Consider the following 14,525-nt stretch of genomic DNA (forward strand, 5'->3'; position numbering starts at 1 on the left):
TATATATCATTGGGGAAGGGATAGGCTTTTAAGTCAAGTGCTGGTACCGTTGAACATGTGGAAGAAATGAAATTAGATTCCTACCTTCATACGAAAAATAAATTCCAGGGGTCCCTAGGTGGCTCGGTCTGCCTTCAACTCAGGTCATGATCTCAGGGTCCTGGGATTGAACTCTGCATTGAGCTTCCTGCTCAGTGGAGAGCTTGCTTCTCCCTCTCCCTCTGCCCCCAGCTATTGCTCTCTCTCTCTTGCTCACTCTCACTCTATCTCAAAACATAAATCTTTAATAAATCTTTAAATAAATAAATATAAAATAAATAAATAAAATCTTTAAAGAAAAATAAATTCCAGGGGCACCTGGGTGGCTCAGTGGGTTAGGCCACTGCCTTCAGCTCAGGTCATGATCCCAGGGTCCTGGGATCAGTGGGGAGCCTGCTTCCTCCTCTTTCTGCCTGCCTCTCTGCCTACTTGTGGTTTCTCCCTGTCAAATAAATAAAGAAGAAAAAAAAGAAAAATTTCAGATAAATTCAAAATTTAAATCTGATGAACAAAAATTTAAATCTTCTTAGAAGAAAACACTGAATAGTTGTATGACTTTGGGATAGGAAAAGATTTTAAATAAGGCAAAACATTTAGGTCATAAAAGAAATGGAAATTTTACAAAATAACTTTTGTCCCTTAAAAGATGGCAATAAGGGACGCCTGGGTGGCTCAGCTGGTTGGACGACTGCCTTCGGCTCAGATCATGATCTCGGAGTCCCCGGGATCGAGTCCCGCATCGGGCTCCCAGCTCCACAGGGAGTCTGTTTCTCTCTCTGCCCTTCTCCTCACTCATGCTCTCTCTCCCTGTCTCTCTCTCAAATAAATAAATAAAATCTTAAAAAAAAAAAAAAAAGACGGCAATAAGAGTAAAAAGAAGTCAAGCACCAAAAGAAGATTTGCAATGTTTATAAAATGCCATTGTTAGCACTGAGAACATTAAAACTACCTAAAGTTCAAAGGAACACATTTACAGAAGAAGAAATTATTAAATTTCAAATAGTAAAAATATATTGAATAAAAATATATTCAACTGCAGCAGTAAACAATGAAATGCAAAGTAAAACCTTCATAGAGACTATTACACATTAGAGACTAGCAGTAATTAAAGTCTGACTATAAGAGGTATGAGCATGGAAGTAGGAAAATAGAAAGTCATGCATGGTTGGCAGGCATATAATGGTCTAAACATTTTGGAAAATAAAGTATTACCCAGACAAGTCAAAGTACAATTTAGCAATTTTTTTTTAAAGATTTTATTTATTTATTTGACAGAGATCACAAGTAGGCAGAGAGGCAGGCAGAGAGGCAGGCAGAGAGAGGGGGAAGCGGGTTCCCTGCTGAGCAGAGAACCTGATACAGGTTAAGCATCTACCTTCAGCTCAGATCATGATCTCAGGGTCCTGGGATCGAGTCCCACATGGGGGGGGGGTCCCTACTCAGTGGGGAGTCTGCTTCTCCCTCTGCCTGCCACTCCCCCAGCTTGTGCTCACTTTCTATCAAATAAATAAAATATTTAAAATATAATAAAAGTAAAAACAAAACCAGGAAAGATAATCAGCTTGCTACAGACCACTGAGGAAAGAGATTCCACATATTTTGTGCAAGCAAGTTATTAAATAACAGCCACCACCATCACCCTTGGGGAGAAAAAGCAGAATCCAGAGCTGCTGCAATGCATTTCCTATGTCTAGTTTTCAACCAAAAATTAGGAGACACGCAAAGAAATAGAAAAGTGTAAACCTTAATTCAGGAAAACACAGCCATCATTAGAAACTGTCGAGTGAATTCAGCTGCTTGACTTAACAAAGACCTCAATGCAGCTGATACAAAAACTAACTAAAAATTATTTCAGAAATTTAAGGAAATATACAACAAGTCAAGAAATAGGCAATCTGAATAAAGAGATTTTCCAAAAAAGCTATATAAAGACTGAAGTTCTAAAGTACAGTAACTGAAATGAAAAATTCACTGGAGGGACATAACAGATTTAAGCTGACAAAGAATCTGAACCTAAAGATAGAGATTATCCAGTCTGAGAAATAGAAACAAAAGAATATTTTTTTATATTAATGACCTGTGGGACATTGTTAAGTGAGCCAACATGCGCATAATGGAAGTCTGAGAAGGGGCAGAGAAGGAGGAGCAGAAAAAAGTATTGAAGGCATTAAGGCCTGAAAGATTGATCTACTGACCTAGGGAAGCTCAATGAACCCCAAGTAGGGTGAATCTAGAGAGATCCCCACCTGTACATAATAGAATCAAACAGTTGAAAGAAAAAGAATGAAAAATCTTAGAGCAAGAAAAAAATGACTCACCATGTATACAGAAACAATATAAATAATGGCTTAATATTCATCAGAAACAACAGAGACACAATGTAATGATATTTTCAAAGTGCTGAAAGAAAAAATATTCTCAGTAAATACCAAGTATTCTATGTCAAGCAAAACCCATCTTTTAAAAGTAATAGTGAAATAAAAATATTCTCTGATAAAGGTAGAATTTGTTGGTAGTGACCTGCTTTTATCCGATATACTAAAGGAGATCTTTTGAAACCGAGAATAAATGACACCAGATGATAACTAAAATCTACATTAACAAAATCATTGGAAATGATAAATACATAGTACACATAAAATCATATATAAACATTTTCCTTCTCTCAAATTAGAATCTGGAAGACATGATTGCATAAAACAACAATAAAACTACATTTGGGGATTGTTTTATACACACACACATATTGTAACATAACAACATACAACAATAACAACATAAAGGAGGGGTAGGAAATGGAACTATATTATAGAAGTTTCTACATTTTACCCTAAAAAAGCTAAAAATAATCTAAACTAGATTGTGATTAAGATGGATATAATGGAAGACTCCTAGAGAACCCACTAATAACTTTTTTTTTAAAGATTTTATTTATTCATTTGACAGAAAGAGATCACAAGTAGGCAGAGAGGCAGGCAGAGAGAGAGAAGGAAGCAGGCTCCCCGCTGAGCAGAGAGCCTGATGCGGGGCTCGATCCCAGGACCCTGAAGACCATGACCTGAGCTGAAGGCAGAGGCTTAACCCACTGAGCCACCCAGACACCCCACTAATAACTTAAGGAAAAAATTCAATGAAGGAATTAAAATGGTGCACTAAAAATACCTGTTCAACACAAAAGGAGGCAGTAAAGAAACAAAGGATCAAAATCAATATTAAATATATTTAAGAAATGACATAAATCCAACCTTACCGATAATTATATTATGCATAAATGGACAATCAACCGGCAAAGTTTGTCAGACTGGATTTAAAAAAAAAAAAAAAAGATCCAGCTATCTGCTGTTTAAAGTAGACACGTATTAGATGCAAAGCCACAAACAGTTTGAGAATCAACAGTGAAAAAATATGTAGTATGCAAACTGGAAGAGAGCTGGTGTGGCTACATTAACATAAAACAAAATGGTTTTTAAGAAATGTTACTAGAGGGGGCGCCTGGGTGGCTCAGTGGGTTGAAGCTTCTGCTTTCAGCTCAGGTCATGATCCCAGAGTCCTAGGATCAAGCCCCACATCGGGCTCTCTGCTCAGCAGGGAGCCTACTTCCCCCCTCTCTCTCTGCCTGCCTCTCTGCCTACTTGTGATCTCTCTCTGTCAAATAAATAAATAAAATCTTTTAAAAAAATGTTACTAGAAACAAAAAGACATTTCATAATGATTAAAGTCAGTTCATCAGGAAGATATAAGCACAAACATGTGTAACAACAGAGTCCCAAAATATAATAAATAAAAATCTACAGAATTGAAAGGAGAAATAGATGATTCAGCCATGAATAGAGACTTTGATACCTCAATCTCAACAACTGACAGGACAACTAGAAGGAAAATCAATGACATAAGACTTGAACAAACAGAGCTGGCCATTATATAACATTATGTAACATTGTTACAGTGTTAGAAGAATATATATTTCTTTCAAGCCTAAGGATGGATCTAGGCCATAAAACAAATTGTAATAAATTTCACAGGACAGGGGCACCTGGGTGGCTCAGTCATTAGCATCTGCCTTTGGCTCAGGTCACGATCCCAGGGTCCCGGGATTGAGCCCTGCGTCCAGCTCCCTACTCGGCTGGAAGCCTTCTCCCTCTCCCACTTCCCCCGCCTTGTATTTCCTCTCCTGCTGTCTCTCTCTGTCAAATGAATAAATAAAATCTATTTAAAAATCCACAGGATAGAAATCATATAAGGTATATTCTCTAATCACAACAAAATTAAATTCTAAATTTCTAAAAGCCATAATGGAAATTACTAAATATTTCGTAGTGAGTGAAAATGAAAACCAACAAACCAAGTTTATGGGCTGCATCTAAAGTACTGTTTAGGGGGAAATTCGTAGCTGTACCTACATGTACAAAATAAAAAGATCCAGATCAAAAACATAACTTTACTCCTTAGGAAACTAGAGTCACAAATTGAACCCAAATAAGCAGAAGAAATTACAGTTTAGAGCAGAAAAACATGAAATAGAAAAATAGAGAAAATGAACAAACTCCAAAAATGTTCTTCAAAAAGACCACCACCATTGGCAAATCTTTAGCTAGGATGACCAAGAAAGAGAAAAGATACAAATTAGTAAAATCAAGAGTGGAAGAGGGGACATTCTACTAAATTTATGGAAATTAAATGAATTATAAGAAAATTCTATTAACTACCATATATCAGCAAATTAGGTGACTTAGATAAATGGACTGATTCCTAAAAAGACACAAATTATCACACCTGTCTTAAGAAAGATATCTGGGGGCACCTGGGTGGCTCAGTGGGTTAACCTTCTGCCTTTGGCTCATGTCATGGTCTCAGGGTTCTGGGATTGAGCCCCGCATCAAGCTCTCTGCTCAGCAGGGAGCCTGCTTCCCCTGTCTCTCTGCCTGCCTCTCTGCATACCTGTGATCTCTCTCCCTCTCTCTGTCAAATAAATAATAATAAAAAAAAAACTTAAAAAAAAGATATCTGAATAGACTTACCACAAGTAAAGGGATCAAATTAGCCATTTAAAATTTATTCACCAAGAAAAGCTCAGGCTTAGATGGCTTCACTGGATAGCTCTACCAAATGAATGAATGAATGCCAACATTTCACATATTTCCAGAAAACAGAAGGGTAGGAAACACCAACTCATTTTACAGGGCCAATACTATACAAGTATCGATGTCAGACAAAACTATTACAAGAAAAATACAAAATATTAGCAAACTAAATTCAGAAACACAGAGAGAAAAGATCATGCGCCCGGACCAGGTGGGATGCATCCCAGGAATACGAGATTGGGTTAACATCCAAACATCAAGTAATGTAAGACATTGTATAAATAAAGAAGAGAACCTCAATAGAGGCAGAGAGAAAAAAGGATTTGACAAAATTCAACATTTATTCATGATAAAAACAAACTAAGACTACAAGGAAGCTTCCTCAACTTGATAAAGCGCACCACAGTCCTGCAGTTAATATCTAACTTAACGGTCAAAGATTGCTTTCCTCTCAAGAACAGAAAGAAAACAAGCAGATGTGCTCTTACCACTCCTGTGTGACCCTGTGCCATATTCTAGAGGCTCTAAAGTAAAAGGGGATGGGGGTAGGGGTTTCGGAATGAATCCCCCCCCACCCCCTAACTCTTAATGTGGCTGTATTTGAATAAGGAAGTGATTAAGGTTAGATGAGTTATAAGAGTCGGGGAGGGGGGGGCCTGATCCAGTAGGATCACGGTCCTTATAAGAAGAGGAACCAGGGAGCCCACTGTCTTTCTCCCCACACCTGCATATGCAGAGCACATGGCAAGATGCAGCCACCTACAAGCCAAGAGAAGAGAACTCAGAATGAGACCTACTCTACCAGCATGTTGATCCTGTCTTCCCAACCTCCAGAACTGTGAGAAAAATAATTTCTGATGTTTAAGTCACCCTGTGGCGTTTTGTATGGCAATCAGCATAGATTAATGCAGGAAGGAAGGAAGGATATCTAGATTGGGAAGGAAGAAGTAAAATGGTCTTTACCCATGAATGATATGATCCAGGATCATGACCTGAGCCGAAGGCAGAGGCTTTAACCCACTGAGCCACCCCGGCGCCCCATGAAAACATTTTCATGTAATGATCTGTCTGCCGATGTTCATAGCAATGATACTCATAATAGTCTCAAACTAGAAACAATACAAATTTCACCAAATGGGGAATGAGTGAATTAAAAATGTGATACATTCAATCAATGGAATAGTATTCAGCAGTTTTAAAAAGGAACTCTCAGTATGCTCTGCAACATGGACGAACCTCAGAAAGGGGATGCTCAGTGAAGGAAGCCAGGCACAAAAGATCCCATATTGTCTGATTCTGTTTATATGAAATGTCTAGAAATGGCAAATTAGAGACAAAAAGCAGATCAGTGGTTACCTGGGGCTGGAGGTGGGAGCAAGGATTGACTTCAAACAGGCATAAGGAAAAACTTTATGGGAATGGAAATGTTCTAAAACTGGATTGTGGTGGTTGTACAACTCCATAAATTTACTTAAAAATTATTTATATATACTTACAATGATTACATTTTACAGTAGTTAAATTCCATCTCTGAGTAAGGATAGAAAAAATTAAATTATGGTTGGGTTTCAATTATTGATTATGGTATGGATAAGCTAGCTAAGGCCATTTGAAATCACCAGTAACTAATAGAAACAATCTTTTTAAAAATCTGGAATGATGTTTCCAGGTGGTTTCAACCGAATATAAGTGATATGAAGATATTGAGTAAATTGTGCAAACATATTATAAATTTTATAGCCATGTTATCATAAAATCTTCAAGATCCTTTGTTAAATGACATTAACAAAACAGTATTAACCCATAAATGAATGTGATGTAGTCATGTGATGTACTACTTGTGTGTGTGTGTGCACATGTGTGTAAATATGTAAGTGCACTCAGATGGTAGAATAATGGGGTAAGGGAGGACTGCGAATATTCTCAGTTGTTTGACTTTTTTATAGGCCTATTTTCAGTCTTGTTTCATAATTTATAAGGAAAATAACAATTGAAACATACTTTACAGAATATGGCCAAGGATGTAAACAGAGGAAAATGAGTAGGCTTTCTTATTAAACAAGAAAAAATAAAAATGAATGAAATAGTCAACAAGAAACTAGGAAGGTAAGGGCACCTGGGTGGCTCAGTCAGTTAAGTGCCTGCCTTCAGCTCAGGTCATGATCTCAGGGTCCTGGGATTGAGCCCTGCGTCGGGCTCTCTGCACAGCGAGGAGCCTGCTTCCCTCTCTCTCTCTCTGCCTACTCGTGATCTCTGTCAGATAAATAAATAAAATCTTAAAAAAAAGAAGAAGAAGAAGAAGAAGAAGCTAGGAAGGTGTACCACTGTGAAAGACAGTATGGAAGTGCCTCAAAAAATAAAAATAGGGACGCCTGGGTGGCTCAGTTGGTTAAGCGGCTGCCTTCAGCTCAGGTCATGATCCCAGCTTCCTGGGATCGAGTCCCACGTCAGGCTCCCTGCTGAGCAAGGAGCTCCCTGCCTCTGCCTGCCTCTCTGTCTGCCTATGCTCACTCCCTCTGACAGATAAATACATAAAATCTTTAAAAAAATAATAAAAATAGAACTACCATATGATCTTGGGTATTTACTCATAGGAAATAAAACACTACTTTGAAAAGATAAATGCACCTCTATGTTTGTTGCAGCAGTATTCACAACACCCAAGATATGGAAGCAACTCAAGTGTCCATTGACTGATGAGTGGATAAAGAAGACATGGGACATATACAATGGAATAGGACTCAGCCATAAAAAAGAATGAGACCTTGCCATTTGCAATGACATGGATGGACCTAGAGGGTGTTACACTAAGTGAAATAAGTCAGTCAGAGAAAGACAAATACCACGTGATTTCACTTATATGTAAAATCTAAAAGGTAAAATGAACAAACACACAAAAATCTCTTAAATACAGAGAACTTATAGTTGCCGAAGGGGAAGCGGGTGGGGGGATGGGTGAAATAGATAAAGGGCATTAAGAGGTACAAACCTCCAGTTACAAAATAAGTCGCAGAGACTCAAAGTACGGCATCGGGGATATGGTCAACAATATTGTACTAATGTTGGACAGTGACAGACGGTGACTACACTTACTGGGATAAGCACTGCATAAAGTCCAGTCCAGTCACTATGTTGCACACCAGAAGCCAATATAACATTGTATGCCAATTATACTTCATTAATAAAAAAATTTAAAGAAGTTAGAAATAGGAGAAAGATAAAGTTTTAAAATATTATAAAAAAATAAAAACTGGGCGCCTGGGTGGCTCAGTGGGTTAAGCCGCTGCCTTCGGCTCAGGTCATGATCTCAGGGTCCTGGGATCGAGTCCCGCATCGGGCTCTCTGCTCGGCAGGGAGCCTGCTTCCCTCCCTCTCTCTCTCTGCCTGCCTCTCCATCTACTTGTGATTTCTCTCTGTCAAATAAATAAATAAAATCTTTAAAAAAAAAAATAAAAAAAAATAAAAAATAAATAAAAAATAAAACTAAAAACTGAAGTTAATTAGAAAAAATAAAAAAGAAGACTGATAGATCCAAGAACTGGTTCTTCCGTAAAAACCTGAACACTAATGGGGAAAAGCCTCTTCACTGGTTTTCATAAACAATATACACTTTCAAAGCTTCTGAGAGACTTCCTTTTCCCTAGAGATTGGGGTGGGGGTGCTTCACAGAGCCCCTGGGTGGACAACTTCAAGTCCTTGGTTTTTGGTTGTGGAGTGAGCAAGGCTCTCTCTTGCCATTCAGGCCACAGAGCACCCAGCCTTCTTACACCTCCCCAGCTTCTCAGCTCCTATTCTGTTCCCCTTACACATTGAAGAACACACACTCACCCCAGTTCTTCCTTTGAGATGAACTCAGGGGCCAAGGTAAAGATGATAATCCCTAAGAGCATTCTTCTCCCTTGCAGGATGGGGACCCGAGGGCTGGGGGTGCACACTTCTGACCAGGTTCACGCCCGAAGCCTGCACCCTCTGCCCACCCTTCCCAGGACCAAGGGAGATAAAGAAACTGGTCATGGAGCCTGTATGTCCCCACAGGAGACTGGACAGCCCCAAGGTGAGCAGAGGCCTGGGACCCCTGACCCCGGGAGGAGAACACGCCCACCTGGATGAGGCTGGGCTCCTGGCCTTTGCTCTTGAGCACCATGGTGTTCCGCCACCGCAGATACTTGTCCCTGTGGGCCTGGATCTCATAAGCCAGCGTGGATTTCCGACTTAAGAAGCGCTCAGGACAAGGGGCAGGCTGAGACGGGAAGACCATCAGTTTTCCGTCTGCAAGATCGTCCTGTGAAATGGGCAGCCCCAGCTCTTGGCTCAAGTCTTTGACCATGGTGGAGGATGGCAGCAGGCCTCTAGTGATCACCTCCCTGAGCTTGGTGCTGTGATGGCAGATGGAGTAGATCCTGCAAGACAGAGGGCCACCCACATGGCCTCACCTACATTTCCAAACGTGTTTACCAGTCCCGTTTTCCAAGAGCACGTGCAGCTCAGGCGTCGTTTGGCTCATCCCAGTTCACAGAACTTGGGGACTCGAAGCTTAGAGTCCACCCGGACGAGCCCACCAAAGAGAATGCCTCCTTTTCACTCTCCTCACAGCCCTCAGAATTAAACCCTTCCCACAATCCACTCTGATTATTTTTCGGCTGCTGTGGCCCACCCCTTGGCCTTGCAGATTCAGATAAAGCCCTGAGGAAGGCCGCTACCTGGAACGCAGCAGACACTTAATAAATAGCAGTTTTCTTCCCTTTTCCTTAGACAGGGCCCAGTGTCCCCTCACTGACCGCTGGGGCAGTGGACACCCAAACGCTCCAGCACCTCCCCAGCACGAGCCTGCTGAGGCCCCCGGCACCGCCCCCCCTTCCTGACTTGCAGCTTCGGCCTGCTGTTTGTGGGGTGCCCAACCCACACCTGCCTAGCCCCTCAGGTAGCGCTGTGCGGGGAGACGTGGGAGAGAACAGGACTCAGTCCCCTCTCTCCATGGCCCCAGGCACCCGCCCTCCCTTTATTAATATATTTGAGAAGCTGGGAGCTGACTCTCGGCCAGGGCTGTTGCTGGCTTTAAAGCCTAAAGAAATGGTTGGCATCCCCCACCCGGGCTCCAGTGAGCAGACTGTCCCCTGATGAAGGCCTGCTCGCTGACATTCAAGGCCAGCCCTTCCCAATGTCCTGAAAGAACCAGCCACTGTCCTTCCCTGCCCCCACAGAGCCAGGCACAGGCTGGCCATGGTCCCAGGGCTCCCACTGCACTAGGCTTGGTCAGTCTCCACTCCAAACTGGGGGTGCCCCGCTTGGCCCCCCTGCTCCCTACATGAATGGAGAAGGCCCTCCGGGAGCGTGAGCCATGCTCAGTCCTGCAGAAGGAGCACACGGCTTCGCAGGGTCACAGGCAGAAGGCCTGGGGGAAAAGGGGAGTAGGGGGAAAAGGGAGAGAGGTTCACCAGCCCTAGAGTAGAACAGCACAGGTAAAGGCAGGCACAGAGTGGAAGATCTTGATCTTTGGAGGATGCCTTTCTTCACAGGTTAGGGAAGAAGCAACAGAAGCAAACATGCAGCTGGGAGAGGAAACTGTTCCAGGCCTGGTGGATCTGGTTCTGGTCCGCATCACTCACTGCTCGGGCTGTTCTGAGCTATTCCCCCAGAACAGCATATAACTTCGCCTGACCTGTGTTCAAGGAAAGGGCCTTCCTTTCCCCAGTGTTTCCGAACCCCCTTGGGAGACCACGTGGAACAGAGGGAATGACACAGGTTTGGGGTCCCAGGGAACTGAATTCCACTCCTAGGCTCAGCCTCTTTAGGCATAAAGAAAAATAAAAGCTGGGGCACCTGGGTGGCTCAGTCCGTTAAGCGTCTGACTTCGGCTCAGGTCATGATCTCAAGGTCCTGGTATCGAGTCCCACCTGGGGCTCCCTGCTCAGCGGGGAGCCTTCTTTCTCTCTCTCTCTGCCCCTGGCCCCTGGAGGGTTCCCTGCACCACCCCCAGCGGCACCACCCCCAGCCGCACCGGCTCCCGGTGGCCACTCCCTGGGAGGGGGCCTGGCGCACCTGGTCAGGGCCTGGAAGGCCTTCTGCAGAACGCTGTTGCGGACGTAGAGCGCCGAGTGCTTCATGAGCTGCGACAGCGGCTTGAAGAGGTGCACCTGGTACAGGACGGTCTCCAGGTCGGCGTAGAGGCGGTGGCGGAACCGCAGCGCGGAGTTGTAGAGCACCTTGTGTTTGCCCGGCTCTGCCCTGGTGATTCTGCAAGGAGGCCGAGGGGCGAGGCCTTAGCGCCTCTCCGAGGGCTCCCAGATCGCTCTGCGGTTTTGCCCTTGGGCAGAACTATTTTCGGAATGCGTTAACAATAAATCATCTGAAAAACACCTGATGAAACATCTGATAGACCATCCTTTCCAAACCTTGGCAGTGAAAATGCAGAACCCTACTTCATTTTCCTCTTGTCCTGCCACCGCTCCCATTCATACACTTGGCTGGCCGGCATTCCCAGCCTGGCAGAGGTGCTAAACACACCCCGCCACACCACGCCACGCCCCTGTGTTGGTACAGGCGGCTCCTGCACCTCGGGGAAACTAAGGGAAGGCAGCAGGGACCCTGCCTATCCCCTCGGTGAATGGGTGTTTGGTCATGGGGTTTTCCCCTTTGGCGAAGCATTTGTCCGAGCATTTTGCCCACTCTTCCCTTGGCCTGTTTTCATTTTCTTATTGATTCATGGGCGTTTTTTACATATTCAGGATACTAGCTCCACACAAGGCAAATAATTTTTTTCTGAGTCTTTCTTTTCACAATTTCTATGATACCTTTGTTAAGACAGAAGTGATTCACTTCCATGTAGCTGGTTCCGGCATCATTTTCCTTTATTCTGTGTACTTCTGTCTTGTTCAGGAAATCTTTCTTTATCCTAATCATCTGAAAGCTTTAGCGTTTCGCTATTCAAAAACAGATTTTTCTTTTCTGGTGAGCTCTGAATAAGACCAGATAATTGTGGTCTAGCTGACTGTACTGTGTCCATCAATAAGGCATTCTACTTTTGTCAGATATCCCGGCTGGAGGAAATTAGGCACTGGGTGCATGGAACAATTCTATATTATTTTTGCAACTGATTGTGAGTCTGCAACTATTCCAAGTGGGTTTTAATCTACCTGGAATTGATTTCTGTGAATTGTGTGAACCACTGAATTAGAAAACTCTCGTTAATTAGGAACAGAGTGGAACTTCCTTAAATTGATAAATGACATCTACAAAAAACCTATACCTAACATCATATTTGTAATGGGGAAAGTCCCTTCCATCACACGAAGGAAATACAGATTGGACAGGAAGACACTGAGGATAACACAAACAAATGGAAAGACATTCCATGCTCATGGATTAGAAAAACAAATATTAAAATGTCTATACTTCCCAAGGCGATCCATACATTCAATGCAAGCCATATCAAAATACCATTAGCATTTTTCATAGAGCTAGAACAAACAATCCTAAAATTTGCATGTAACCAGAAAAGGCCCTGAATAGCCAAAGCAATCTGAAAAGGAAAAACAAACCCAGAGGTATAACAATTCCAGATTTCGAGTTATACAACAGAGCTGTAGTAATCAAAACGATATGGCAGTGGCATAAACACAGACACATAGATCAATGGAACACAATAAAGAGTCCAGAAATAAACCTATGATTATATGTCAATTAATGCATGAGAAAGGAGGCAAGAATATTCAATAGGAAAACAGTTTCTTCAACAAATGGTACGGGACAGCTCCAGGCAAAGAATGAAACTGAACCACTTTCTTACAACAAACACAAACTCAAATGGATCAAAAACCTAAATAAAACCATAAAACTCCTAGAAGAAAATGCAGGCAATAAGCTCTTTGACATTGGCCTAAGTAATATATTTTTGGTTATGTCTCTTTAGGCAAGGGCGACAAAAGCAAAAATAAACAAATGGAACTACATCAAGCCAAAAAGCTTTTACACAGTGAGGAAAACCAACAAAATGAAAAGACAAACTGTGGAATGGGGGAAGCTACTTGCAAACAATATATCCAATAAGGGATTTATATCCAAAATACATAAAGAACTCATTTGACTCCATAACAACAACAACAACAACAAATACCCAACTGAAAATGGGCAGAACAGCTAAATAGAAGATAATGCAGATGGCCAACGCATACAATGAGGAAATTACAACATCCCTGGTCATCAGGGAAATGTGAATCACAGCCACAATGGGATACCACCTCACACCTGTCAAATGACTATGATCAAAAACACAAGAGATGACAAGTGTTGGTGATGGAGGATGTGGGGAAAAGGGAACCCCCGTGCCCTGTGGTTGGGAAAGCAAACTGGTGCAGCCACTGTGGAAAAAAGTATGGAGATTCCTCAAAATTTAAAAACAGAATGACCAGGGCACCTGGGTGGCTCGGTGGGCTAGATCCTCTGCCTTCGGCTCAAGGTCATGATCCCAGGGTCCTGGGATTGAGACCTGCATCGGGCTCTCTGCTCAGCGGGGAGCTTGCTTCCTTCTCTGTCTCTGCCTGCCTCTCTGCCTACTTGTGATCTCTGTCAAATAAATAAATAAAATCTTAAAAAAAAAAAAAACCCAAACAAACAAACAAACAAAAAAACCCAGAATGACCATACCAATAGGGCAATTCCATGACTAGGTAATCAGCCAAAAGAAAATGAGAACACTCATTCGAAAAGATATATGCACCACTATGTCCATTATTTGCAATAGTCAGGATATAGAAGCAACCTTCAGGTGAATGGATAAAGATGTGGACTGTGTGTTTGAGTGTGTAATGGAATATTACTCAGCCATATAAAAGAATGAGGTCTTGCCATCTGCAACAACATGAATGTAAGTAAAGGGTATTATGCTCAGTGAAGTAAGTAAGTCAGACAGAGAAAGACAGATATTGTATGATTTCCCTTATATGTGAAATTTAAAACCTAGAACAATAGAACAAACAAAACAAACCATTCCATGGGTACAGAGATCAAACTTAGAGTTGCTGGGGCTGGGAGTTGTGGGGGTAGGCATGGGTTACACAGGTGATGGGGATGAAGAGGTACAAACTCTCAGTTTTAAAATAAATAAGTCACAGGGATGTCATGAGCAGCATAGGGAACAGAGTCAATCACATAATAACTTCGTATAGTGAGAGATAGTAACCTGATCTACCATGATGATCATTTGCAATGTATAAAAATATCAGATCACTGTCTTGCACATCTGAAACTAATATTGTAGGTCAACTATAATTCAGTTAAGAAGAAAACATGTCCACACAAAAACCGGTACGTTATTACTCACAGCAGCTTTATCTGTAATAGTCAAAAACTGGAAATAAACAAAATGTTCCTCAACAGATGGATAGGGAAACTGTGTCACATCTGTTC

General features: G+C 42.1%; 1 protein-coding gene across 1 annotated transcript in view; it reads right to left on the minus strand.

The window, feature by feature from the left end:
• Positions 1-14,525, minus strand: part of CFAP92 (cilia and flagella associated protein 92 (putative)) — a 71,343-nt gene that overhangs the window by 8,250 nt on the left and 48,568 nt on the right. Inside the window, exons 12-13 of the mRNA XM_059161880.1 lie at positions 11,160-11,354; positions 9,223-9,520 (exon numbers count right to left, since the gene is read on the minus strand). Of these exons, the coding sequence (XP_059017863.1) occupies positions 9,223-9,520; positions 11,160-11,354 (493 nt within the window). The remainder of the gene's footprint in view (positions 1-9,222; positions 9,521-11,159; positions 11,355-14,525) is intronic.

This window comes from Mustela lutreola, chromosome 2, assembly GCF_030435805.1.
Source record: "Mustela lutreola isolate mMusLut2 chromosome 2, mMusLut2.pri, whole genome shotgun sequence".
In the NCBI taxonomy this organism is placed as follows: domain Eukaryota; kingdom Metazoa; phylum Chordata; class Mammalia; order Carnivora; family Mustelidae; genus Mustela; species Mustela lutreola.